Source organism: Molothrus aeneus, chromosome 12 (assembly GCF_037042795.1).
Source record: "Molothrus aeneus isolate 106 chromosome 12, BPBGC_Maene_1.0, whole genome shotgun sequence".
NCBI lineage: Eukaryota > Metazoa > Chordata > Aves > Passeriformes > Icteridae > Molothrus > Molothrus aeneus.
This window is the reverse complement of record NC_089657.1, coordinates 947,823-974,361: the sequence shown is the minus strand read 5'-3', so window position 1 is coordinate 974,361 and position 26,539 is coordinate 947,823. Positions and strand designations below refer to the sequence as shown.

The window sequence follows — 26,539 nt, the reverse complement described above, 5'->3', positions numbered from 1 at the left end:
CTGCAGCACCAGGGAAATGGAGGCTTTAAAGGTTGATGGGGTTTTGGGGAGCTTTTAGGGCAGCCTGGAGGGACGGTTCCTGCAGCAATCCCTGTTCAGTTGAGCGCTCTGGGTATTGGCAGATACTTCACAGGACTCTCAGGTCCAGCCCCAGGTGACCACAATCCCTGTCTGCAGTGGGCTGTGCACTGAAAAGGCTCCCTGGAAGGCAGAGAGTGCTGGATCACTCAGGAATATCCACATCCCCTCTCTCCTGGGGGAGAAGGGAGCACAGGAACGGGGACTGGGAGAGCCCCCAGTGCCCCCTGCCATGGCAGGGACCCCTCCCTCTGTGCCAGGCTGCTCTGAGCCTGCCCTGGGTGTCCCTGCCCAGGTCCCTGTCCCCAGGGGAGTCCCCAGGTGGGTGCTGGTGTCTGCTGGGATCCCTCAGGAGCTTTTCCCTCAGGTGAGGCACTGCTGGGATCAGTCCTGGCCTGCCTTCCCTCAGCCTGCTCCTATCTCCCTGTACAGCCTCTGTGGCAGAGCTCCATGGAATGGAGTGGCTCAGGGCAGGGCTGGGCTTTGCCAGGCTGCAAGAGTGGTTTTATTGAGCTATATTGCATTTTTAGTACTCATTTGAGAGAGGGCCATTAAGGCTCAGCGAGTACATTAAGAACATTACTCCAGTGTGAAGGAGATGGGGATTATGAGAAGGACTAGCAAAGACCAAGGAGTTACAGAGTTCTATTTTCCATTTCCCTGTGTGAGGGCTGGGGACAGGGCCTGCTTAAACAGCTCCCAGCTTTGCTGAATGTGCCCATTTTGGGTTCCAGAAGAGCAGGGGTCACTGTGTGAGCTCCCAGCACAGACCCTGGTGTGAGTCTGGAGGAAAATGTGCTGCAGCAAGGGAGGAGTGATCCAAAACCCAGGAGGGACCCACCAAAACCTGGTCTGGTACTGCAGGGATCCCTGCAGGGATGGGGACCAAGGTGGGGCTGGTACAGAAGGGTCCTCTGGGGTCCAGCTCTCAGCCCCATCTGGACCCTTCCTCTGTGGCCTTGTTCCCTGTCCCTGATCTATTGCAGGGCTTTTGGGAGCCTGGCTCTGGGCTCCTGGAGGAGTTTTGTCATGCTGTAAACGCTGCTCTCTCCTTGGGTGGAAAAACGAGGAAAATGCTTCCTTCCAAAATTATCTGTCAAAGATGCTTCTGCTCGCTGCCCTCCCACGGAGCTGTCTCACAGGTCCTGGCTGCTCTCTGCATTTGTCACTCTCTGAAGAGGTGACAAGTCTTTGCTTGCTCTGACACCAGCAGCCACAGCAGTGCCATTGTCTGGGAGCAGCTGAAATGCCACGTTCCTTCCCTGAGAAAAAGGGGACTGGGGACCTGGGAACGCTCCAACCTGGAGTTAGAAGAGCTCCATCATTAGGGATCGTTCTGTGCTCACAGTCTGTAATGATTCATTATCCAGAGGTGGCATCCTTACTGCTGGGGGGGAACAAAGATTCCTGCAGGAGCAGCCCAGCACTGAGCAGCTCCTGATCCCCAGAATCTCCTGATCCTCAGCAGCTCCTGAACCCCAATTCCCTGATCCTGGTCCAGAGCAGCTCCTGATCCCCAGCTCCTGATCCTGATCCCCAATTCCCTGATCCTGATCCCCAGCATTCCCTGATCCCCAGCATTCCCTGATCCTGATCCCCAGCATTCCCTGATCCCCAGCATTCCCTGATCCCCAGCATTCCTGATCCCCAGCATTCCCTGATCCCCAGCAGCTCCTGTGTCTGAGCCTGGGCTCTCTCTTTCCTCCTGGCTGTTGGAGGCAGGTGAAGGACAGGGCTCACAGGTAAATGCAGGTGTGCAGCTCAGGAGCCCCCTGTTCTGAGCCTTTGAGAGCAAACAGGGAAGGGTTCATCCATTTAGGGGTTTCCTCTTGCTTCCCTGCACTCCCATCTCCGTCCAAGGGCTCACATCTCTTTGCCAGGGGCATCCCAGAGCCCTCCTGAGCCCTCCTGAGCAGGGCTCTGCCCAGCCCAGGCCCTGGCAGCGCTCCTGGCACGGAGCTCACCAGCAAAAGGCATTTCCATGTTCTATTTTCTATTGCCTTTTCCTGCCTGGCTGCACTGTGTGCCTCCAATGCACCTTTGAAGCGGATTTTAGGAAGCCAAAAGCTCCTAAATCCCTCCTGCAGCCAGGCCCTGGTCTGAGCCAGTTCTCACTCAAGGTTCCCAAGCACAGGCAGCTCCTTCTCCTTCTATTCTGTCTCACAAACAGAGCTTTCCTACATCTCTCAAAGTCATCTTACACCGTTCTTGTAATTTAATTTAGTGTTCCCAAGGAGAGTCTTAATTTTTTGTATATTACTGGAGTTTAACTGCCATAATAAAGGACAATTTTGAGGTGATAAAACACACCAGGAATGTCATTAAATATGCAGCAAAGGTCTGACACAATGGAATTAAGCATTAATGAATAACATGCTAGAAATATTAGTCTTCCATATTAGTTTAGGTGTTCTGTTGTTGGGTTATGATGAGGGCTAATAGGAAAAAATGAAACAATAAACAAAATTAGAGAAAATGAAATTTCCAAGTGATTCAGTAGCTTCTTCATGTGTAGAAAGTTTCTAAGTTAAAGCTGTTGGGTATCCACGGGGATCCTTTTCCTTGGATAAATTGTTGTCGTTCCATGTGTGAATGTAATTTTATTATTGGTGCACTTTCCAGTTTTACTATTGAATTACCATACTATGGAGATGTAATCTGAACCCGAGCCCATCTGCAGATCAGGGCATTTGTAAACTTCTTTTAGTGCCATAAGCAAGGACTTAGTGGCTCTTGGCAGGAGGTGAGCATTCCTGGGGAGCAGATATTCCTTGTTCCAGGAAGGAACAAGCAGCCAAGGCAGGGCTCATCAGGACTCTCATTTAGGACAGAGGGCCCAGCTGGCATTTCTGGATCTCTCTACCAGCCCTGTTTTAAAACTTGAAGCTCCTTTTCCTTGAGGATCCTGCATATTGTGAGCTGATCTGGCCTCTCCGTGTGTTTTCCCTGCAGGGTGTGCTCCATGCCCAGGATGTTCCATTTCCCAGAGCTGTGGGTTTGGGTGGCAGCAGAATGAGCCAGCCCCACCAGCCCCTCTGAACCTGCCTTGCTCTGCTTTCCCTGGGGGGCATCAGTTTATAAAATCAATTTATTGCCATTTCTGGAGTGGCAGGAGCTTTTCTGTCCCTCAGCTCATTCCCACAGACTGGAATTCCTTTGGGGTGCAAGGGGCAGGCCCTGGGCATCTCCTCGGCTCTGCATCCCTTGGATAAATCCCTGAGAGCCTGGGGTGGGCTCAGGGCAGCCCCTGGTGGGCTCCCATGCTGGGACAGGGAATATTGCACACCCAGGCCAGGATCACTCTGTTCACTGGTTTTATTGGGAATTTGCAGGGTTGGGAACGGGACTGGAAATGTCCCTACACTCAAACCTGTTCCTGAAGGTCTGATTGTTTGTGAGGCTGCTGGCAGGTCCTGGAACGTGGGTTCGTTCTGGGTTTTGGTTGAACATGAACCAAAGCTTGGCCCTAAAGCCCTCCCTGGGAAGTGGCTGCTGCAGCAGAGCCCCGTGTGGCTCTCAGGTGCATTCCCAGCCCCTGCCCTGAGGGCTGGGTGGGTTTGCCATGCTGTAAATGCTGCTCAGTGTGAGGATTCCCCAGCATTCCCTGCCCTGGAGGGCTGGGTGGGTTTGCCATGCTGTAAATGCTGCTCAGTGTGTCAGGATTCCCTGCCCTGAGGGCTGGGTGGGTTTGCCATGCTGTAAATGCTGCCCAGTGTGAGGATTCCCCAGGATTCCCATCCTTGGCCCTGGAGGATTGGGTGGGTTTGTAATGCTGTAAATGCTGCCCAGTGTGAGGATTCCCCAGCATTCCCTGCCCTGAGGATTGGGTGGGTTTGCCATGCTGTAAATGCTGCCCAGTGTGAGGATTCCCCAGGATTCCCATCCTTGGCCCTGGAGGATTGGATGGGTTTGTAATGCTGTAAATGCTGCTCAGTGTGAGGATTCCCAGCCCCTGCCCCGAGGGCTGGGTGGGTTTGTGTCAGGTGTTTGAACAACTCCATCCCTGCTGAGGAGTTTGGGGCAGCCCCAGGTCCATCTCAGGACCATAAAATGATCTTTTGTCACTCTGGCTCTTTGGGATGTGATTCTGCTTTGTCACGGAGCTCTCCTCAGTTGTGCTGTCCAGGTTTTCACAAGGGGAGGATCCTGACTTCTTTAAACTCTGTTTTCAGCCTTACTGCCACTGGTTTCTCACCTGCAGAATACAGGAGGTTTACAAGTGAAATCCATTGCAGCTCATAAATTGGGTATGCAGGGAATGGCAGGAAATGCCAGAACCCAGCAGTGGGATAGAAAATGTACAATGAAATAGGAAAAACCTCCTGTGTGCCTTTGAGGTTTATTTCATTTTTCCCCAGTGAATTCCCCTCCTTTGGCCCCCCAAACTCCAGTTAAAGTGTTTGACTGATTTATTTCCCCCCGTGTGGGGGGGTCCTGCCTGTTGGAGCATCCTGGGGCCACAGCATCTCCCTGGCAGGGTCTGTCTGAGGGATCAGGGCTCTCCTGCACTTGGAGACTTCTCATTTTTATTGTGCTTTTAATTTTTATTGTTTACCTCACAGAATCTTGGTACCACCTGTACCTAACCCGAGCTCTTCTCACCCCTCCCAACACAGCATGGTTAAAATCTCCATTTTGGGGTGTTTCCTGTGCTGGCTGCAGTGAGGGGGCTCCTGGAACTGCTGCCAGTGAGGAGCAGCTGAGCTGTGCCAGGGGCTTTCCTGTTGTTCCCAGGGCTCTGATAAACACCCAGGAGGCTGCTCCTGGCAGCTGCTAATTTTAAAGGAACGTATTAATCAAATTAATTGAGAGTTCCTTTTAATAATCAGCAGCAGCAACATAACTTAGTGACGTGATGTTTTCAGTGTTGCCAAAAGTGATTCCCCCCAAAAGGGGATCTCTGCAGATAAATCAGCTGAAAAAGTGTTCAATTGTCTCTTTTGCTACCTGATAATCCAATTAAGTGGTGATAAGAAAAACAGCTCCTGGAGCATTCCAGGGCAGCAGAATAATGTAGTTAGTGTTGTAGAGAGCCCAGATAGCAGCCAGCCATGGGTATCCATGGCTACTGCAGCAGCACTGCACTGCCAGCTCTGGGATCCCACACCTGAGCTGCCTCTGGATCCCACACCTGAGCTGCCTCTGGGATCCCACACCTGAGCTGCCTCTGGGATCCCACACCTGAGCTGCCTCTGGGATCCCACACCTGAGCTGCCTCTGGGATCCCCAAAGCCTGAGCTGCCTCTGGGATCCCCAAAGCCTGAGCTGCCTCTGGATCCCACACCTGAGCTGCCTCTGGATCCCAAACCTGAGCTGCCTCTGGGATCCCCAAAGCCTGAGCTGCCTCTGGGATCCCACACCTGAGCTGCCTCTGGGATCCCACACCTGAGCTGCCTCTGGATCCCACACCTGAGCTGCCTCTGGATCCCCAAAGCCTGAGCTGCCTCTGGGATCCCACACCTGAGCTGCCTCTGGGATCCCAAAGCTGAGCTGCCTCTGGATCCCCAAAGCCTGAGCTGCCTCTGGGATCCCAAACCTGAGCTGCCTCTGGGATCCCACACCTGAGCTGCTGGGTGTCTGCAGAGAGCCCTGGGGCTCTGCCTGCCTGGGCACAGCTCAGGGGCACTCAGGGCATGGCTCAGGGATGGCAGGAGCAGCCAGGGCATGGCTCAGGGATGGCAGGAGCACTCAGGGCACGGCTCAGGGATGGCAGGAGCAGCCAGGGCATGGCTCAGGGATGGCAGGAGCACTCAGGGCACGGCTCAGGGATGGCAGGAGCAGCCAGGGCATGGCTCAGGGATGGCAGGAGCACTCAGGGCACGGCTCAGGGATGGCAGGAGCAGCCAGGGCATGGCTCAGGGATGGCACGAGCACTCAGGGCACGGCTCAGGGATGGCCGGGGCGCTCAGGGATGGCAGGGGCACTCAGGGCACGGCTCAGGGATGGCAGGAGCACTCAGGGCACGGCTCAGGGATGGCCGGGGCGCTCAGGGCATGGCTCAGGGATGGCACGAGCACTCAGGGCACGGCTCAGGGATGGCAGGGGCACTCAGGGCACGGCTCAGGGATGGCAGGAGCACTCAGGGCACGGCTCAGGGATGGCACGAGCACTCAGGGCATGGCTCAGGGATGGCAGGGGCAGCCAGGGCACGGCTCAGGGATGGCAGGAGCAGCCAGGGCACGGCTCAGGGCACAGTTCAGGCTCTGCTGTGTCCTCAGCCCCTGTGCTCCCTGCTGGTTTGGGTTCTGGCTGGCCCTTGCTGCCCCCTGAGCTCCATGCCAGGCTCTGACACAGCACTGGCATTCCCAGGGCACAGAACACCATGTGCTCATCCCCAGAGGGCTCATGCCATGGATCTCACTCTGGGCAGGGATGGGTGACCCACTCTGGGTGGATGGACCCTTTATCCCAGCAGCCTGAGTGTTGCTGGGGTCATGGTGTGGGATCCACAAATCCCATCCACAATGGTTTGGGCTGGGAGGCCCTCAAGGACCTTCCTGTTCCACACTTCCAGCCGTGGTGGGACAGCTCCCACTGTCCCAAGCTGCTCCCAGCCCTGTCCAGGCTGGCCTGGGACACCCCCAGGGCAGCCCCTGTTCACTCCTGGCTGTCTCTGGCTCCCTTGCCAGGCACTTTGTGCTGCTTGGAGCATTTGTCACTCCTCCAGGCCACCGGGGTAATGAATCACTGCAGGGATCCTATGACAAGATCCTGAATTTGCAGCTTTCATGTTTTTACCACCTAATTCCCTCGGAGGTTCTTCCCTTGGAAGTGCTGTGAATTAACCTGACACTCCCAATAACTGTGCACATGTTTCCTGTTGTGCTGGAGTGCGGGATGAGGATGTGGAAGCTGCACTTACTCCCCTGTGCCTTTAGGACAGCAGACACCCAATTCCCCGGGCACTGTGCTTGCCAGGGGGTGGCAGAGGGCGCGCTGGTGTTTGCCATCTATCCCTGATTCCTCCTGCCACTTCTCCTAAATTCCTCTGAGCAGAGGTGGTGCCAAGGCTAGCAGGGCCCATGGCATCTGCTCCTTTTGGGAAGGCTCAAACTGTGTGTGCCTGTCACCGCTGCCAGTGTGATCCCTGCCAAGTGGGACAGCCCTGCTCGTGGCCTTGGGTTCATCCTGTCTCATTCTGACTGGGGAAAATAGAGCATGTAAAGCTGTTCCCATTTCTGAGCTCGCTGGCACTGAGACTTCCAATCCTCATTTAAAATGAAGTTGATTTTTAAAGCTCAGTAGTGTTTGCTTTTAAAGGGGAAAAGAAAGGTTGCAGAATGTCCAGGTTGTGATAATTGCAAAACAAATGTTTTATGTGAGTCAGAGAAAAACTTGGGGGTTATTATTCTCCTTTATTCTCTTCCAGTCTTTCCTGTTCACCATTTCACTTCTCCCCATGAAGCAATGGTTTTGTTCCAGTGAGCCTTTGGAGCAGCTGGCCCAGCAGAGCTCCTTTGCCTTCAGGCAGCTGCAGCTCAGCTCCTCTCTGTCAAAAGTCAGGGAAAACAAGGCTGGCCTGCCTTGTGAGGGGCTCAGGAAAGGCACAGGAGCTGCATTGCACATTTCCAAGCAGCAGTTTGGTTTTCCCAGCTGTCCCTGGGTCCCTCTGGGTCTGCTGTGCCCTGGGATGAGGAGGAAGCTCTGGGGCTTGAGCCTCCTCCTCCTCCAGGTCCTTCACCCTGCAACACCTTCTCCAGTGCTTCAATTACAGGACTTGTAAAGCTGGGTTTTAAAGCCTATCTGTGAATCTCTCCCTTGTCCTGCTGCCTTTTAATTAACTCATCCCCACTGCTGGTTTTTATTAAGAGCTCTGATACGTTATTAATTAACGCTCTGTGCACTATGGTGAGCAGGTTGGTATCAAAGATGCTGTAAAAGATGAAAGTGATTACTGCTGAGAAACAAAATAATTAAGGCAAAAGTTGTGTTTTCATCTGCCAGCAACAACCAGAATGTTGGTGGAGATGGGAGATGGGATTTTTTTAATTTATTTTTTTTAACAGACTAGACAGCTGTAGTACAGGAACTGTGCTAAAAGTGCATTTTTTGGTCTGGCTGAGGGTACCTGTGGCTGTGCTGATGCTCTTTGCTGTGTTCTCTGGGTGTTCATGAGAAATCCCTTTCACAGACTTTATCTTGAGGTTTCACTGTTTTGTGTGTCCATCTGTTTGGCGGTGGGCCCTTGAACAAACAGGGGTTTTTGTTGCACAGTGTGGGTTTTGCCAATATCTCAGCTTTGGCTGTTCCCATTCCAGCTCAGTCATTCCAGTGGAAGCATTTTCCCCCAGTAGCTCCCAAGTTGCAAAATCAAAAAGAATCTCAGCCCTTCAGTGAGATAAACCTGCCCAATACACTGTCAGTACCTTCTGTCTCTCAGTCCGTTGTTTTGGGGTTTATTCATCAGTTTAGGCTCGTTCAGCTCGCTGTTTCCTGTTTTAATTCCTTTTCATCCTTCCACTGCCCGTTTCTTTGCTTGTTTTGCCGTTCTGCAGTGGGTTGGGCACAGTCTGTGTAAGCCCTGACCCCCCAGCCCCGCAGGCTGTGCTGTCAGAGCAGGAATTGCTCGGACCCCTCTGGATCTGGCCGTGGATGCTGGAAGGGCAGTGACCCCCGGGGCACCTCCTCCCCTCCCAGGCTCCCTTTGGGCTGTGCCTTCCCCACTGCTGGGCTCTGTGACATTTCCCTGCGCTCCCCTGAGGGTCCCTTTGTGCTCTGCTCCCGGCACAGGTGGGCTCTGCATCGCCCAGTCCCTGAAGATCCCCCAGGAGCGCAAGGACAAGAGCATCGACTTCGACCGCATCATCCGGCAGCTGCTGGAGACGCCCAACGCCAGGGCCATCGTCATCTTCGCCCACGACGAGGACATCAGGTGAGCCTGGGCCCTCCCTGGGCAGGGAAAGGTCTGTGCTGGGAGCCACAAGGGCTGTGGGGAGCTGGGAATGGGGGAAAGCACCAGGCACTGCTGCCATGGGGGACATGGGGAGCTGGGAATGGGGGAAGCACCAGGCGCTGCTGCTGCTGCTGCTGGCTCATGGGTGCCCTGAATGGGGCCCAGGAGCTGGGAGCTTTTCCTGAAGCTTTTCCTGAAGCTTTTCCTGGAGCTTTTCCATGCTCCCATTGGGTGGCAGAGCTGACCTTTCCTCTGAGAGGAATTGCAGACACGCCCCCCTCTCCAGGCTCGTTCTACTCGGTGTAATTCATTAATTCAGTCTGGTTTATGGCTGATGAAAGTTAATAGTGATAAAGTGACTTGGATGCTCAAGGTTAAACCACATGGAATGGGCTCATGAAATAACACAAAGAATATTTTATATTTCATTATTCGCTTGCGTATTCTGGGTCCAGAATTTGAAATTAGCTTAAAATTGTGATGGAATCATCAGTTGCTGAGAGGCCTGGTCCCACAAAACGAGACAAAAAGAATTTTGGGAAAAGTTTCAGTAAAGTCAGTGGGAAAACTCTAAGTTTTAGTGGAATCAATAATTCAGTTGTGGGATATAGGGTGAATTTAAAGAGAATGGATCTTGGGATGGTTTGGGTTGGGAAGGACCTTTGGAGATCACCCAGTCCCATCCTTCCCTGGCCCAGAGCCCTGGTGACACTGAGTGTCCCAGCCCCTGAGCTCTGCTGGGCTCAGGAATGTGCTGGTCCTCCTCATCACAGCCCAGTCAGGCTGGAGGAGACCCCTGAGCCCACAGGGTGCAGCCCCTGTGCCAGTGCCACCCTGTTCCATGGAGCAGCCCTGTGCCAGTGCCACCCCTGTGCCAGTGCCACCCCTGTGCCGGTGCCACCCCGTTCCCTGGAGCAGCCCCTGTGCCAGTGCCACCCCTGTGCTGGTGCCACCCCGTTCCCTGGAGCAGCCCCGTGGCAGTGCCACCCCTGTGCCAGTGCCACCCCGTTCCCTGGAGCAGCCCCCTGTCAGTGCCACCCTGTTCCATGGAGCAGCCCTGTGCCAGTGCCACCCCTGTGCCAGTGCCATCCTGTTCCCTGGAGCAGCCCCCATGGCAGTGCCATCCCATTCCCTGGAGCAGCCCCTGTGCCAATGCCACCCCTGTGCCAGTGCCACCCTGTTCCATGGAGCAGCCCCTGTGTCCGTGCCACCCCTGTGCCGGTGCCACCCCTGTGCCGGTGCCACCCCGTTCCCTGGAGCAGCCCCGTGGCAGTGCCCCCAATGCCAACCCTGTTGCTCTCCACAGGCAGATCCTGGCAGCAGCCAAGAGGGCAGACCAGGTGGGCCATTTCCTGTGGGTGGGCTCCGACACGTGGGGCTCCAAGGTGAGCCCGCTGCTGCAGCAGGAGGACGTGGCCGAGGGAGCCATCACCATCCTGCCCAAGAGAGCCACCATCGAGGGTAAGAGAAACTCCATGTTTCCATTTAAACTCAGCTTAACTGTTATTTCAGATCAAGCACTGTATTTATCCATATTGCTGCATGCTTCAGAAATAGCCACACCTGTACAGATGTGCGTATGGTGAATTTTGGGGAGCTGGTTTTGCTGAACCCCTTTGTTTCTCAGCTTCCCTTTGTGCTCTCAAGTGTTTGTAGTCTGGTCTCAGCTCAGTTTGTTAACCCTGCTGTGATAGAGATGCCTCAGCACCCACACGGCTCCCTCTGGGCCAGGCTGGTCGGGGTCTGTGTTCTCTGGAGGAAAAGTTGTTTCCAGGGGAGGCACTGAGCAGGGAAAGCCAGCTCCTCTGCTGGCCCAGTCCTGGAACACACTGTCCACATTAAAATGGGCTCCGGTGCCTTCACTCCCTGGAAAACCAAATATTTGCATTTTTCCTTGCCTGCACTCCCTGCTCATCAGTTATTCCTCTCAGGTAGATCATCTGCTTCATTCTTTTACATTTTTAGCCCCCCGAGGCACTCGTGGATGTTATTTCTCCGTAAATACAGAAAGTTGACAGACAATGAAGTGGTTTGTTTCTGAAAAGCAGGATATTTTAATAAGCTTTTCCCACTGTCTGTATTCATCCCTGAGGGTTTCTGACACAGAAACGGAAATTCTGTCAACAGTACACAGAAACAAAAACTTCCCACGTTTGTTTGTTTTAAAATATTTTCTTTTTATGTTACACATTAAACCCCTGATGGGAAGCATGAGGGGGTTTTGGAGGCAGTGAGTGAGGGTGGCAGAGTGGGAGAGTTCAGGTGTACAAAGTCAGTTAAATTAGAGGTATGAATATCAGTGTATTTGGTGTACCTGCAAAAAAATTGTATTTATTGAGCCTGCAAATATCTCCTGGTCCAGTGGGGAAGTGCCTGGAGTAGCCTGGCTGCGTTTTGCACATGGGCTGGGGGTTACTGTGGTGCCTCAAGTACGTTTTGCCTCCAAATGTGTGTCCCTGCTGCGTCCTTCAGGACAGACACACCTTTTGGGGTCTGTGTGCTCCAGGAGGGGCAGGGGCAGGGTGAGGGGTCCCTGTGCAGAGCAGGGGGCTCCTGCCTGCTCCTGCCCACTGCAGGGGCTCAGGCCGTCCTGCCCTCCCCAGCCCCATCCATGCCAAATGCCATCTGCATGTGCCATCTGCTCCTGCTGCCAGGGGCTGGGGGGCTCAGAGCTCAGCCCCCACCTTCCCCCTTCAGGCTGGTCCCATTTCTGTCCATCCCCAGGAGAAGAGCCAGGGGATGTGTCAGGAGCCCCCAGGCTTTGGTGTCTCCGTGCCCAGGGAGGCCCTGACCCCTCTGGGTTGCTGCCTCCCTCATGCCCAGGCTGCTGGAGGTTGTTCTGCTTTCCTTTCTGGCCTTTGAGTCTCATTTGGCCACAGGACCCAGAGAAAGGAATTGGGCATTTTAATGTCATCCTTGCATAATCCAGAAATGAACATCTAAAATTCAGCAATACAACTGCTTTTGATGGGGGCATACAATAAAAGAAACAGAGCCCCTTGGTTTTCCCTGCAAGCTGAAGGAACCAGGCTGCAGGAAGGAGCAGGTGGAGCCCTGAGCAGAGCCCAGCCCAGCTCCTTCCCTGCAGCATCCTGGGGCTGCAGGGCAGGGCACAGCTCAGTAATTCCCCCTGCATTTACTGAGAGCCCTGTGTCAGAGTCAGGAATGAGGGGCTTGCCCTTGCTTTACTCCTCTAACCATCTCTTCTTTATTCCCTTTCCTGTATCTCTGTCTGGAGTGGTGTTTGGGATATGTTGGAAGAAGGTTCCTAAGAAACCTGGCTGGAAGCAGAGAGAGCACTGCAGCTCCTGTGCCTTGGCTTGAGTGTTGGCCCTGCCTTGCCCCAGGGAAGGGAATCATGGAACCATGGAACCATGGAACCATGGAACCATGTTTAATCATGGAATCATGGAACCATGTTTAATCAGCTGCACTGGCTGCACTGACCTCTCAGTCTCTGGGAGCTCAGGGGTGCCTGGCACACCTTGGAGCAGCAGGGTTTGCCTGCAGAGCTGCTGCTCACACAGCTCAGAAACTGGAGCACTCACTGCACAGAAAAAAAAGCATTTTTCAAATTGTTCTCCACCCCCAGCAGTGACTTCAGTTCAAAATACAGGTGTGAAGTGCGGGTGTGCTGTGCTTTTACAGCTCTGCACACAGGAGCTGATGCTCCTGCTTTCCTGCCACTGGGGATATCCCAGCCTGTGACTCCAGAGGGGCCTCAAGTGTTTGGTATTTGTAGGATCAGGCCCCAGATCCACAGTTATTTGTCTTGGTACTTGATGTCACTCTTGGGACAGAATTTTCTTTGCCACAGTCCCATAGGGGGGATTTAGGAAATCATTAGATGAACTGAATTCATTCATCTTAAGTCAGTCTTAATATAGCCTGATTGTGTTTGATGTAATTATGCTGAAAGGATGAAGTTGCATTTTATTTGCATAATTGCAGTAGACAGTGAGCCAGAGGAGTGCACATGAAAGAGGAATCACTCCTTGGCAAGTGGGGAACAGCTCCAGAGCCAGCCCAGCCAGGTACAGGGAACTTGAGAGGCTCGGAGAGGCTTTCAGAGGAGATTGCATTCATTTATAGATTTATTGGTTTGTTTGTTAGTTCATAGGGCAGCTGTGCAGCAGGGTGCTGTGCCCTGCTCCTTGGAGCTCTGAGCTGGGTCCTCCTGACCCCAGAGGAGATTCCTGTAGGGGGAGACAATATAAGAAAATAAAGATAGTGAGGAAAGTACTCTTACCCTAAGGAGTCGCAGTTGGGCCAATTACCAAAGATTAGGAACAGGCCACATCTGTACCCAGTGAGAAGAAGATGCTATGAAAGAGTGGAGTGGTTGACTGAGGAGGGAGAAGAAGATGCTATGAAAGAGTGGAGTGGTTGACTGAGAAGGGAGAAGAAGATGCTATGAAAGAGTGGGGTGGTTGATTGAGAAGGGAGCTGGAGTCAGTTGGGTGCTTTGTGAAGAGGAAAGAGGCAGAGCTCTGAGGAGGTGCCCATGAGAAACCCCAAGAAGGTGTGGAACCTTTGTGATAGGGAGGCCACAGCCTGGAACCCCTGTGTGAGATGCCAACAGATTCCCAAGCCTCACCCTGAGCCCCAGAAGCGGTTTTGAGCTCAGCTGGGAGGGATGTGCTCACCTTTCCCCTCCCTGGTCCTGCCCTTTGCTGGGCAGGGTCCGTGGGGCTGGGCAGGTCCCAGGCAGGCTCGCGCTGGGCACTGCAGGGCTCTGGGGCTCCTCTCCTGTTTTCCCCTGCCAGGCTCCTCCTGCCCTTCCTCAGTGTGCTCTGTGTGCATGGCCTGCAGCTCCAGGGAGAGGGGAGCAGCTGGATCAGGGTAGGACAGAGATTTGAGCTGAATTATTTACAAAGTCTGGCAAAAGCTTTGCTGATGTGGAGAAAAGCAGTCTTTACTGTCTGGGCTGAGAATTGCTGCAACTGAGCCGTGGGATTCAGATGGATTTCAGTTAATGGTTCAGTTCCAGAGCCTGGGGATGGAGTTTGTGAAGCTCTGGGCAAGAAGGCTGAGGGACAGCTCAGATCCAGCACAGGGATGAGCCTCTATATTTAAAAATTAAAAACTGCAAGCACTGCAAACCAACAAAACTGTCCCAGGAATTCTCAGTTGTTTTTCTTCCAAAGAGATGAATCCCATTTTGTTTTCATTTCCACCAAGAGCTGCTTTGCTATTTTTTTATTTGGGCAGTATGAACTTAGAAAAAACCATGAAAGAGTGGTGACTTAAGCAAAACTGAGGATGAAATTCTCTCCTTGCTTATGGCTCTGAAGTGTTTTACTCTCACAGCCCCTGAGTGCCAAAGGAAGGAGCTCAGGGTTCATTTTTCCCTGGAATATTCCCTGGGAATGATGTGCTGCCCTCAGCCCTTCCTGCCTCTCCTCAGGGGAGCAGGAGGCCAGAGTTTATTGCATAATAATACTTGTAAAAACTTCCCTTTGGATTCCTTCTGTTTGTTTACAGCCTGCTGCAGGCTCTTCTCCAGCTCTCCGTTCTTCTCCAGCTTTTCCTGTGTCCCTGGGGCGTGAGCCATGTGCTTGGGGAGGAGCTGGGCTGGAAGGATGTGGCTGCAGGGGTTGTTCTGTGGAGGATGCTGTAATGGCTTGTGAATAATGATGAGGCCTAATTAGGGCCCGTGGTGTGGGGCCACAGTGCCCAGGGCACCTGCATGGCACAGGAACAGCCCCGGCTCCTCTGTGGCTGGGCAGGGGTGACCCTGGGCTGGTGCCACAGAGCCACTCCCTGGGCTCCCAGTGCTGATTCCCTCTCCAGTGCCACCTCCCTGAGCTCCCAGTGCTGGTTCCCTCTCCAGTGCCACTCCCTGGGCTCCCAGTGCTGATTCCCTCTCCAGTGCCACCTCCCTGGGCTCCCTGAGCTCTCAGTGCTGGTTCCCTCTCCAGAGCCACTCCCTGAGCTCTCAGTGCTGGTTCCCTCTCCAGAGCCACTCCCTGGGCTCTCAGTGCTGGTTCCCTCTCCAGAGCCACTCCCTGGGCTCCCAGTGCTGATTCCCTCTCCAGTGCCACTCCCTGGGCTCTCAGTGCTGGTTCCCTCTCCAGAGCCACTCCCTGGGCTCTCAGTGCTGGTTCCCTCTCCAGAGCCACTCCCTGAGCTCTCACTGCTGGTTCCCTCTCCAGTGCCACCTCCCTGGGCTCTCAGTGCTGATTCCCTCTCCAGTGCCACCTTCCTGGGCTCTCAGTGCTGGTTCCCTCTCCAGTGCCACCTCCCTGAGCTCTCAGTGCTGGTTCCCTCTCCAGTGCCACTCCCTGGGCTCCCAGTGCTGGTTCCCTCTCCAGTGATTCCCTCCCTGAGCTCTCAGTGCTGGTTCCCTCTCCAGTGCCACTCCCTGGGCTCCCAGTGCTGGTTCCCTCTCCAGTGATTCCCTCCCTGGGCTCCCAGTGCTGGTTTCCTCTCCAGTGCCACTCCCTGGGCTCCCTGAGCTCTCAGTGCTGGTTCCCTCTCCAGAGCCACCTCCCTGGCTCCCAGTGCTGATTCCCTCTCCAGTTTCCTCCCTGTGGGTGCCCCCATTGCCCACCTGTGCCAGGAGCCCTCAGCCCCCTTGCTGAGTCACAGAGGATGGAGCCCAGACGTGAAGCAGAAATCCTTCTCATCCTCATTTTCACCTTTGGTTTCCTGCTTCTCTCTTTAATTGCTGCTTCCCAGAGCATGAATTGCCAATGAAGAACATTCCAGATCTCATGGGGTGAGTTGGTTTCTGGGGGCTTTGGGCAGGTTTATTGTCCCAAAGCCAGGAGGAGGTGAAGCCACAAAGCTGGGGCTGCTCTGCTGCCAAGGGGGGCTGACCCAGAGCTTTGGGCTCTCTCACAGCAGCTGTCAGGGACACAGCCCTGCTGCAGGGGTTTGTCTTTCCCATCCTTGCAGAGCTTTGAGCACCTCACTTACCCAGGCCCAAGTACGAGTGATTCAGTCCAACACTGCAGCGATTTAATTTCGTGGAATCCAATTGGTTTGCTTTACCCAAAAAACCTGAAATCCAAACCACACCTGAACTGTCTTTGACCTCCTTGGAATTTAAATGATATTTTTAGTTGTGGCAGTTATTTGAAATGCTGATGTGGCAGTCCCAAAGAGGGAATACTTGTCTCGAGTATTGCCACTTGAAATTTTGGGAAGCCACACAGATGTTCATCTCCTCATTATGGAAATAATGTATTTGGTTAATGTGTTGGTGTGAAGAGAGGGGAATACAAATTATCTTGCAACTTGAGGGGTTTGGTTCTGTTTTCAGTGAGTTGAGGTTGCTCAGAGGGAAGAGAAAGCTCTGGGGAGATCTTAGAGATCTTTACCTGAAGGGGTTGCAGGAGGGCTGGGGAGGGATTTTTCACAGGAGCAGGGGGGACTGGACAAGGGAATGAGATGGGGAGGTTCAGATGGGATTTTGGGCAGGAATTGGTCCCTGTGAGGGTGGGCAGCCCTGGCCCAGGTGCCCAGAGCAGCTGGGGCTGCCCCTGGATCCCTGGCAGTGCCCAAGGCCAGGCTGGACACTGGGGCTGGAGCACCTGGGGCAGTGGGAGGTGTCCCTGCCATGGCAGGGCTGGCACTGGAGGGGATTTAGGGTCCCTTCCCATTTCCTTGGGCGTGTCTGTGTGCAGGGCATGTGCAGTGAGCTGGCAGTGCCTGAGGGCTCTGGGTGAGCCCTGTGCCAGCTGTGCCCTCCTGCCTGGACAGAGCTGTCCTGTCCCTGGCAGTGGGGCTGGGCTGGGCTGTGCTGGGGGCTCTGCCCGTGCCTGGGGCAGCTGGCAGTGCCAGGCCAGGCTGCACAGAGCTGGGCACTCTGCGGGGGCTGCTGCTGGCACGGGAATGCAGCCAGGGACAGGGACAGGCAGGAAATCAGCTCGGGCTGCGAAGGTCCAGCGCAGCCAGGCTGGGCAGAGCAGCCCCTTGCATTTGCATTTTATTGTAATTCTGTATTACAGCTTGAACCTGTTGAGTGTCTCCAGGAGCTGCTGCAGCCTCTGCATCCCAGCAGAGAGGGATCTCTGTATTTTCCCCCTGGTTTCAATTATGCAGTGAGTGACTGGAGTTTAGCTGCTTTTAAGGAGAGGCTCGGGCGTTTTGTCAGTGGCTGCTGAGCAGGGGGAAAAGCACTCTCATGTTCTGCATTTTGACCTCCTGCATCTCAGCTTTTGCTGCTCTGCATTATTAAAATGGAACAGGCCATCTGTGGAGCAGCTGCTGCTGACAGACTGGGGAGCTGGAACTTGGGAAACTGATGGGAAGAAACATCCAGTGGGTTGGGAGGGACCCCAAATCCCACCCAGTGCCACCCCTGCCATGGCAGGGACACCTCCCACTGCCCCAGGTGCTCCCAGCACTGTCCAGCCTGGCCTTGGGCACTGCCAGGGACCCAGGGGCAGCCCCAGCTGCTCTGTTATTTGCTCAACAGCTTTCAGCTCATCTTCAGGTGTGAGGAAAAGGATGTTTTCATGAATGAAGGTCCTGGCAAAACAAATTGCCTATTTCCAGCAGCAAACAGTGAATTCCTGGCAGGATTCTGCTCCAGGAGGTGTTGCTGAGCTGCCTGGCGTGCCTGTGGTGCCCTGGCTCAGCTCTGGGCTGGGCAGTGACTGTCCCTTGGCTGGCACTCTGCTCCCTGCCATTCCCAGGAGCTGTTCATTCCTGCCATTCCCAGGAGCTGTTCATTCCTGCCATTCCCAGGAGCTGTTCATTCCTGCCATTCCCAGGAGCTGTTCATTCCTGCCATTCCCAGGAGCTGTTCATTCCTGCCATTCCCAGGAGCTGTTCATTCCTGCAGCTCCCAGGAGTTGTTCATTCTATCTATCTAATCTATCTATCCATCTAGCTATCCATCTATCTACCTATCTATCTAATCTATCATCTATTTATCTATCATCTATCTACCTACCTATGTAAATATCTACCCATGTCTATCCGTGTCTATCCATCTGTCTGTCTGTCTATCTGTCTGTCTGTCTATCTCTCTATCTTTTTCCCCATCAGAACAGCCCAAAATTCCAGGTCTGCCCTGAGTGGAATTTCCTCTGTACCTGATTTATGTCGTGGATATAAAAAGTCAGATGTGACACCACCTGAAATACCCCTTGGCACAGTTACAATCTGCAGTTATTGAAAAAGAAAACAGCTGCAAAGCACTTTCATGGAGTGATGGAAGTTAATGAAATCATTTATTTTATGGCCTTTTTACTGAGCAAGAAGGTCAAAAAAAAAATATCTGTAGCCTGTCTTAACACCACCCCACAGTGTGTGGCTGGGCAGCAGCAGAAAATCTGCAGAGAGACTTGCTGTCCTAAAATTGATGCTGTCATTCCCCACCTAATGCTTTTATCCCAGATGTAATGCCAGCAAGTGAAACTGCTTTGGGTTAAATGCCAGCAAAATTGGAAAAGCGTTTGAGTAGCTGCTTTCAGCTCATTTGGCATCAATAATTATAGCAGGTGATGATTTACTGTGTGGGTAAATAACTGGCTGTCAGTAATGTGGACATCCTTGGGACTAAATAGAGGAGTAAAAAATATCATGAACTGATACCATCCCTGCTCCAGTGAAACTGGGTCAATATGTTGGATTTGCTCTCACCTGGGCTGACAATGAGAGCACTCGAGGCACATGGCAAATGCACTGGGTCAATAATTTTGTGGTTTAATTAGGCTTAATGATTTTCCTTATTTAATAAGCCCTGAGGCCCTGGAGTCCCTTGTGACACGTGCAGGGGATGGTTTGTGGTGTGTGCTGCTGCAGTGGCCACGCAGAGGGGACAGAAATCCCTCTGAACATGGAAATCCATGCTTTGGGGCTTGCAGTGGGGCCAGCAGAGTTTATATCCTGGCTCTGCTGAGCATCCCTGCTGGTGCTGTCCCTGTCTCCTCCCCAGGGTTTGGGGTCCTGTCCCTGTCCCCACTCCCCCTTTTTCTCTTCTGTCTCATCACAATGTGGTTCATGTACATATTTATCCCGTGGGGGAAAATAAATGAACCCTTAGGTAGTATCATCTTTCTATGTGTAAAAATAATGATTTAATCAAATCACAGCGATTTGAAGTAATAAGAGATTCATTGTAATTTGGAAAATCTCATAAAGGAACTATTTATATCTCTTAGAGGTATTTGCTGAAAAAGTAATTTGCTAAAGTATGAAATATGGAGAGCGTTGGGGAATCACTAAATCTTGTCACAGCAGTGCGGTGCTTGGTCACGAGCAGGGGGAGAAGTGATTATTCCTGCTTTTGCATTTCAGCATCCAGTGGTTTTTGGTGGGTCATGGAGGCCCCAGAGCCCAGCAGTCTCAGCTCAGCTCTGTGTGGGGGAGCTCTCTGTGTGTTTTCAGTCAGGAAGGTGAAGCACAGCCCCAGGTGTGTGCTTAGAACATTTGCCTTGTTCACCTGAGTGTTTATGGGTCAAGCTCGTTCCAGAAAAGGGTCTGAAATGAGAGAAGCATTTGAGATTCCCACTGGCACAGATGGACCTGCAGGACAGCCCTGTGGGATGTGTGGGGACAGTCCTGGCTGGTAAAATCACCCCTGGCAGTGTCCCAGGACAGGGCTGGGAGCAGCCTGGGCCAGGGGAAGGTGTCCCTGCCATGGCAGGGTGGCCTGGGTGGGATTTAGGGTGGGATTTAGGGCCCTTCCAGCCCAAACCACCCCAGATCCCTGTTCCCAGGATGGGAAGGAGGGCAGTGTCTGCAGGACCTTGGCTCCAGGAGCAGCATTCCCAGGAATGGAATGCACTGCAGGAGAGGGGGCTGCACTCACAGGGCTGAGCCTGGAGTGACCAGGGCTGAGTGACCTGGAGTGAGCAGGGCTGAGTGACCTGGAGTGACCAGGGCTTTGTCCAGGGCTGAGCCTGGAGTGACCAGAGCTGAGCCTGGAGTGAGCAGGGCTTTGTCCAGGGCTGAGTGACCTGGAGTGAGCAGGGCTGAGTGACCTGGAGTGACCAGGGCTGAGTGACCTGGAGTGACCAGGGCTTTGTCCAGGGCTGAGTGACCTGGAGTGACCAGGGCTGAGCCTGGAGTGAGCAGAGCTGAGCCTGGGAGTGACCAGGGCTTTGTCCAGGGCTGAGCCTGGAGTGACCAGAGCTGAGCCTGGAGTGAACAGAGCTGACCCTGGGAGTGAGCAGGGCTTTGTCCAGGGCTGACCCCCAGAGTGACCAGGGCTTTGTCCAGGGCTGACCCCAGGAGTGAGCAGGGCTTTGTCCAGGACTGACCCCCAGAGTGACCAGGGCTTTGTCCAGGGCTGACCCCAGGAGTGAGCAGGGCTTTGTCCAGGGCTGACCCCAGGAGTGAGCAGGGCTTTGTCCAGGACTGACCCCAGGAGTGAGCAGGGCTTTGTCCAGGACTGACCCCCAGAGTGACCAGGGCTTTGTCCAGGGCTGACCCTGGAGTGACCAGGGCTTTGTCCAGGGCTGACCCCAGGAGTGACCAAGGCTTTGTCCAGCCCTGAATCCTCCCACTGTCACCCCCCTGCCCCCCCAGTTGTCCCAGTCAATAGGAAAGAATGGTAAAAAATGTTCCCTTTTTAATAGGGATCCATATTCCTGCCTGTGAATGCAGAGGGATCATTAAACCAATCAATGGGAATGTTATTATTTGTTATTAAATCTGTAAAGGTTCAGAGTAATTCATATGGAATTCTATTACAGTTTTATCAGGACTCATTGATTTTGCATTATTAAGTTATAGAGCACTTTCTCCAGAGGTCAGTGAGTTTGGCACGTGGGGAGGGTTTATTGGTGCTCTTTCCCAGCCATATGGATATTGTAGATCTTAGGACTGGATACCCCCTTTGAAATGCTCTTTTAATTAGGAGCAAAACCAAAATACACAGGTTTACAGGAAGAAGTTTTGGTTGTGTGTCCCTAAAACCTGGATTCTGACATATCCATGAGAATGTTTTCCTTGGGGCATTTAATCTTATAAATGGTAATCACAGAATCACAGAAAGGTTTGGGTAGAGAAATAGTGCTGGCACAGAAATATTCCTAAATCACTAATTTGTTATTAGTTAGCTACAGCAGGTGTCCCAGGAGTTTTAACCCATTATTTACTCAATCTGTGGCAGGCCCAGGTGGAGTCCCTGCCTCAGGACAAGCAGAGCAGGGAGGGCTGGGGGTCTCTGCCACCCCAGGATCTCTCTTTTCCTGCACTTTGGTCCATTTTGTTTTGGGAAGGTTTCATTTCAAGCTGCAGTCCCCACTGCAGGGCTGGGAAGTGGAGTGGGGCTCAGGGTGCACCCCAAGTACTCAGCAGAGCTGCAGCCCAGCCCTGAGGGTTTCTCCAGCCACTTTGTGCTTTTCTTGCCTTTTCCCATGGGCTGCTTCAGGCTGGGGCTGTGCTCTGGGCTTGGCACCCTCCTGCTGCCTCTCCTGGAGGAGGAACCTCCTTTGGGTTTAACAAAGTGCATCATTTGCTGGGGAGGCTGCAGGTGAAATGTGAGGGAGCTTTCAGCCTGTTCCTGGAGGGGCTCAGGGCTGGAGGGGCTCAGTGCTGCTCATTCTCTCAGTGCTGCTGATTCTGGAGGGGCTCAGTGCTGCTCATTCTCTCAGTGCTGCTGTCTCTGGAGGGCTCAGTGCTGCTGATTCTGGAGAGGCTCAGTGCTGCTGATTCTCTCAGTGCTGCTGTCTCTGGAGGGGCTCAGTGCTGCTCATTCTCTCAGTGCTGCTGATTCTGGAAGGGCTCAGTGCTGCTGATTCTGGAGGAGCTCAGTGCTGCTGATTCTCTCAGTGCTGCTGTCTCTGGAGGGGCTCAGTGCTGCTGTCTCTGGAGGGGCTCAGGGCTGCTGTCTCTCTCAGTGCTGCTGTCTCTCTCAGTGCTGCTGTCTCTCTCAGTGCTGCTGATTCTCTCAGTGCTGCTGTCTCTCTCAGTGCTGCTGTCTCTCTCAGTGCTGCTGATTCTCTCAGTGCTGCTGTCTCTCTCAGTGCTGCTGTCTCTCTCAGGGCTGCTGTTCCTGGCTGCTCTTTGGGGTGCTGTGGGCTGTGCCTTGGGCTGTGTGCAGAGCAGCAGCCTCAGCCCTGGGAGGGCACAGCCTGGAGCTGGGTCACTGGCACACGGTGCAGGGAGAACAGGCATTGACCCCATTCCCATCTCCTTTCCAGTTTGCAAACAGCTGCCTTTGTGCTATTTTTAGCCTGCTGGAAGGACTGTCGTGTTCGTTTCCCGTGCCAGATGGATTTCCTGAGCCTCTGCTCCATCCTGTGCTGTGCCAGCCTCGGTGGCTCTCCCCAGCAGGGGAATCCTTGGCTGCAGGGCCAGGGAGGTTCCCCTGTCCATGGAAGGTGCATCTGCAGCCCTTCCTCACTGCAGAGCCCTGGGATGGGGCAGTAGCAGGGCTGGCTGGGGCTGAGAGAGCTCCTTGCTCCCATCCTTGCACCCTCCTCTGCTGGAGTGCCCCAACATCCTCTGAAATGCCCCTCTCCAGCAGGATTGTACTCCAGGATGGCAGATCATTCACCCAGAGCTCCTCTGGGCACAGCCAGCGTTCTCAATCCTCCCCACCCCTGCTCTGCTTCTTCCTGCTTCACATTTGGGTGTTTGAACTCCTCCACAACTTCCTTAGTAAAGAAGAGGCTCCTGTTGTGCCTGGGCCGAGCAGGGTTGCAGGCTGGGAGGTGCCCTGGGGAGCAGGCACAGCTCTGCTCTGCCCACTGCAGCCACAGCCAGGTGAGCCCAGCACAGGTGAGACGGTGACATCTGCCCTGTGGGGCTGGCACAGAGCTCCAGAGGGGCAGCAGGGTCTGGGGGGGTACAGCAGGGAACCAGCAGGGTTTGGGGTGCCAGGAGCAGGGTTTGGGGTACCAGGAGCAGGGTTTGGGTGCCAGGAGCAGGGTCTGGGGTGCCAGGAGCAGGGTTTGGGGTGCCAGGAGCAGGGTTTGGGGTACCAGGAGCAGGGTTTGGGGTACCAGGAGCAGGGTTTGGGGTACCAGGAGCAGGGTTTGGGTGCCAGGAGCAGGGTTTGGGGCACCAGGAGCAGGGTTTGGGGTACCAGGAGCAGGGTTTGGGTGCCAGGAGCAGGGTCTGGGGTGCCAGGAGCAGGGTTTGGGTGCCAGGAGCAGGGTTTGGGGCACCAGGAGCAGGGTTTGGGTGCCAGGAGCAGGGTTTAGGGTACCGAGAGCAGAATTTGGGGTGCCAGGAGCAGGGTTTGGGTGCCAGGAGCAGGGTCTGGGGTACCAGGAGCAGGGTTTGGGGTACCAGGAGCAGGGTTTGGGTACCAGGAGCAGGGTTTGGGGGACCAGGAGCAGGGTTTGGGGTACCAGGAGCAGGGTTTGGGTGCCAGGAGCAGGGTCTGGGGTACCAGGAGCAGGGTTTGGGTGCCAGGAGCAGGGTTTGGGGGACCAGGAGCAGGGTTTGGGGCACCAGGAGCAGGGTTTGGGTGCCAGGAGCAGGGTTTGGGGTACCAGGAGCAGGGTTTGGGGTACCAGGAGCAGGGTTTGGGTGCCAGGAGCAGGGTCTGGGGTACCAGGAGCAGGGTTTGGGGCACCAGGAGCAGGGTTTGGGGCACCAGGAGCAGGGTTTGGGGTACCAGGAGCAGGGTTTGGGGTGCCAGGAGCAGGGTCTGGGGTACCAGGAGCAGGGTTTGGGGCACCAGGAGCAGGGTTTGGGGGACCAGGAGCAGAGTTTGGGGCACCAGGAGCAGGGTTTGGGGCGCCAGGAGCAGGGCCTGGGGTGCCAGGAGCAGGGTTTGGGGCACTAGGAGCAGGGTTTGGGGTACCAGGAGCAGGGTTTGGGGTACCAGGAGCAGGGTTTGGGGCACCAGGAGCAGGGTTTGGGGCACCAGGAGCAGGGTTTGGAGCACCAGGAGCAGGGTTTGGGGGACCAGGAGCAGAGTTTGGGGCACCAGGAGCAGGGTTTGGGGCGCCAGGAGCAGGGTTTGGGTGCCAGGAGCAGGGTCTGGGGTACCAGGAGCAGGGTCTGGGGTGCCAGGAGCAGGGTCTGGGGTGCCAGGAGCAGGGTTTGGGGTGCCAGGAGCAGGGTCTGGGGTACCAGGAGCAGGGTCTGGGGTGCCAGGAGCAGGGTTTGGGGTGCCAGGAGCAGGGTTTGGGGCACCAGGAGCAGGGTTTAGGGCACCAGGAGCAGAGTTTGGGGTGCCAGGAGCAGGGTTTGGGGTACCAGGAGCAGGGTTTGGGGCACCAGGAGCAGAGTTTGGGGTGCCAGGAGCTGAGGCAGGGCTGCAGGGTGGAGCAGCATCCCCTGTCCATGGTTTGTGGAGCACAAAGCTGCCCTGCTCTGTGCCAGGAGCTCCTGTGCTCTGTCTGAGCAGGTGAGTGGGTACAGCTGCTGCAGCTGCACGCGGAGAGGAGACACGAGAAACCACAAAAGGCTTTGTGTGGGAGCACAAGGAGCACACAGACGTGCTCTGATTTATTTGTGCTCGTGCAAACCTCGTTTGCCAGGCAAAGCCAGAGGGCAGTGGGACAGGAGCGGGGTTTGGATGTTGTGAAGGGTGCTGCTGGTTCCAGGGGGATCTGTGGGCACAGAGGTGCTGCTGACAGCCTGCTGACGTGGACATGCCTCCCCTGAGATCTGGGCAGGCCAAGAACAAAATCAGCGTGGAGCTCAGCCCAATATCAGCTGCACCATGTCATTTATTTCCACTCCTTATTGGCACATCTCTAATCCATGCCTTTCCCCTATAACTTCTTTCAATATTGATCTGTTGTCCATTTTTTTTCATGCCCAGTTTTATTCCTGGCAGTGAGAGTCATTTTCCTGCAGGATGCAGCCGCTGAGGAAACGTGGATTTTCTCTGTTCCCATGGGCAGAGCTGGGTGTGCTGGGCACGGAGGGGGCACCAGGGCAGGGTGTGTGCCAGGCTGCAGCCAGGCCCCAGGGTGTGTGCCAGGCTCCCCCTGCACAGCAGCCAGGCCCAGCCCTGCCCTCTCCCCTGCAGGCTTTGACACCTATTTCACCTCTCGCACCCTGGAGAACAACAGGAGGAACGTGTGGTTTGCAGAGTACTGGGAGGAGAACTTCAACTGCAAGCTGACCATCACTGGCTCCAAGAAGGAGGACACGGACAGGAAATGCACAGGTAAGGAACGAACCCTTCCCCTCCTCCTGCCCTGGGAGTGGGGCACCAGCAGGGCTTTGCTTGGAGTCAAGCGCGGCTGGAGGGGATGGTTTGTTTGGTTTAGGTGGAGCATGGAACAGTTTAGGATGGAATTGTTCCCTGGCAGGGTGGGCAGGCCCTGGCACAGCTGGGGCTGCCCCTGGATCCCTGGCAGTGCCCAAGGCCAGGCTGGACACTGGGGCTGGAGCAGCTTGGGACAGTGGGAGGTGTCCCTGCCATGGCAGGGGTGGCCCTGGGTGGGATTTAAGGTCCCTTCCAACCCAACCCATTCTGGGATTCCATGATTCCATGATTAGAACGCCTTGGAGAAGCACATTGTGCCTTGGTGACACAGAAGCCACAGCTGGTGGCACCTGATGGCCCCCCAGCCTCCCCCAGCCCCTTCAGATCTCCCAGCAGCAGCTGGAATGTGTCATGGTGGATGATTGCCTTGAGTTGTGATCAGGGGAAATCAGTTCATGGGAGGATTGGCTTTACTTTGACTGAAAATTGATGAAAACTCCCAGCCAGGGGAGTGTGGAGGGAGTTTGGGTGCCAGGGAGCAGCTCAGCACTCCTGGCACACATCCTGGCCCACAGGACGTGGAGGGAATTTGGGTTGGAGTGTTGTCCAATGCTTTGTGGTGAGCAGGAGAAATTTAAAAGCTCATCTGCCTTCCCCTAGAAACCCCCTGGGGATTGCTGGGTGCTGCTGGGATAAATAAAGGCTTTTGTCTGTGATGAGATCTGGAGGCTGAGCCTGGGCTGGGGGTTCTGTCCCTGCAGAGCTGTCACTGCTCCTGCAGGGCTTTGTCAGGTGTCAGTGCAGGGATTTCACTGCACAGAGGTCCCCTTGTCATCCTCTGCTCCTCCAAGCTGCAATATCGACCCTGGCATGCTGTGGGTGGCTCTGGAGCCCTGGTTCTCAGCTGTTCTCATGTGAGGAGTTGGTGTGGAGGAGCCTGCAGGGGCCGTGTGTGCAGGTCTGTGCTGGCAGGGAGCATCAGCGGGGGTGTCTGCAGAGCCCTGCGTGTCTGTGGAGCCTGGGGCTGTGGGCTGGGGCTGTCCTGTCCCCCAGGAGGGCTCTGTGATGCTGCTGGGGTGGATGAACGCTGAGATTTTTCTGCCAGCACTTCCCCAGCTGCTGAATTCCACCTTGTGCAAATAAGAGCTGCCTGCTTGATACCGTGAGCATTGCACAATCTTTAAATTAAATCTCTTGTTAATGATGACTATCACCAGGCTCTCAGCAGCACCATTGTGTGAGACCCTTTGAAGATGTGTTTAATTCTTCAGGAGCTGAAGCAGGCTCTGAACTCCTCTCGCGCGAGCGCCGATGGAGTGGGATTTTGATGTCTGTCTGTGTGAATTATATGCCATAAAAATCGTCCTGGAGATACTATTTATTCCTCCTACCACGTCCCCTCTGTTGTGTGGTGATAACAATGAGAGCAGAGGGCTCAGCTGAAGGAGAGGCGCTGGGAACAGGCACGTCGCTCCCCTGCGTGCCGA

At 54.5% G+C, this 26,539-nt stretch overlaps 1 protein-coding gene across 4 annotated transcripts in view; it reads left to right on the top strand.

The window, feature by feature from the left end:
* The window catches only part of GRM7 (glutamate metabotropic receptor 7), a 196,259-nt gene that overhangs the window by 102,557 nt on the left and 67,163 nt on the right, over positions 1-26,539 (top strand). For all 4 annotated transcript variants that reach the window (XR_010784428.1, XM_066558432.1, XM_066558431.1 and 1 more), the window contains exons 3-5: positions 8,809-8,950; positions 10,278-10,432; positions 24,870-25,010. Coding sequence is in view for 3 of the 4 variants with exons in the window: in XM_066558432.1 (XP_066414529.1) it covers positions 8,809-8,950; positions 10,278-10,432; positions 24,870-25,010 (438 nt within the window). In the remaining variant the exon portion in view is untranslated. The remainder of the gene's footprint in view (positions 1-8,808; positions 8,951-10,277; positions 10,433-24,869; positions 25,011-26,539) is intronic.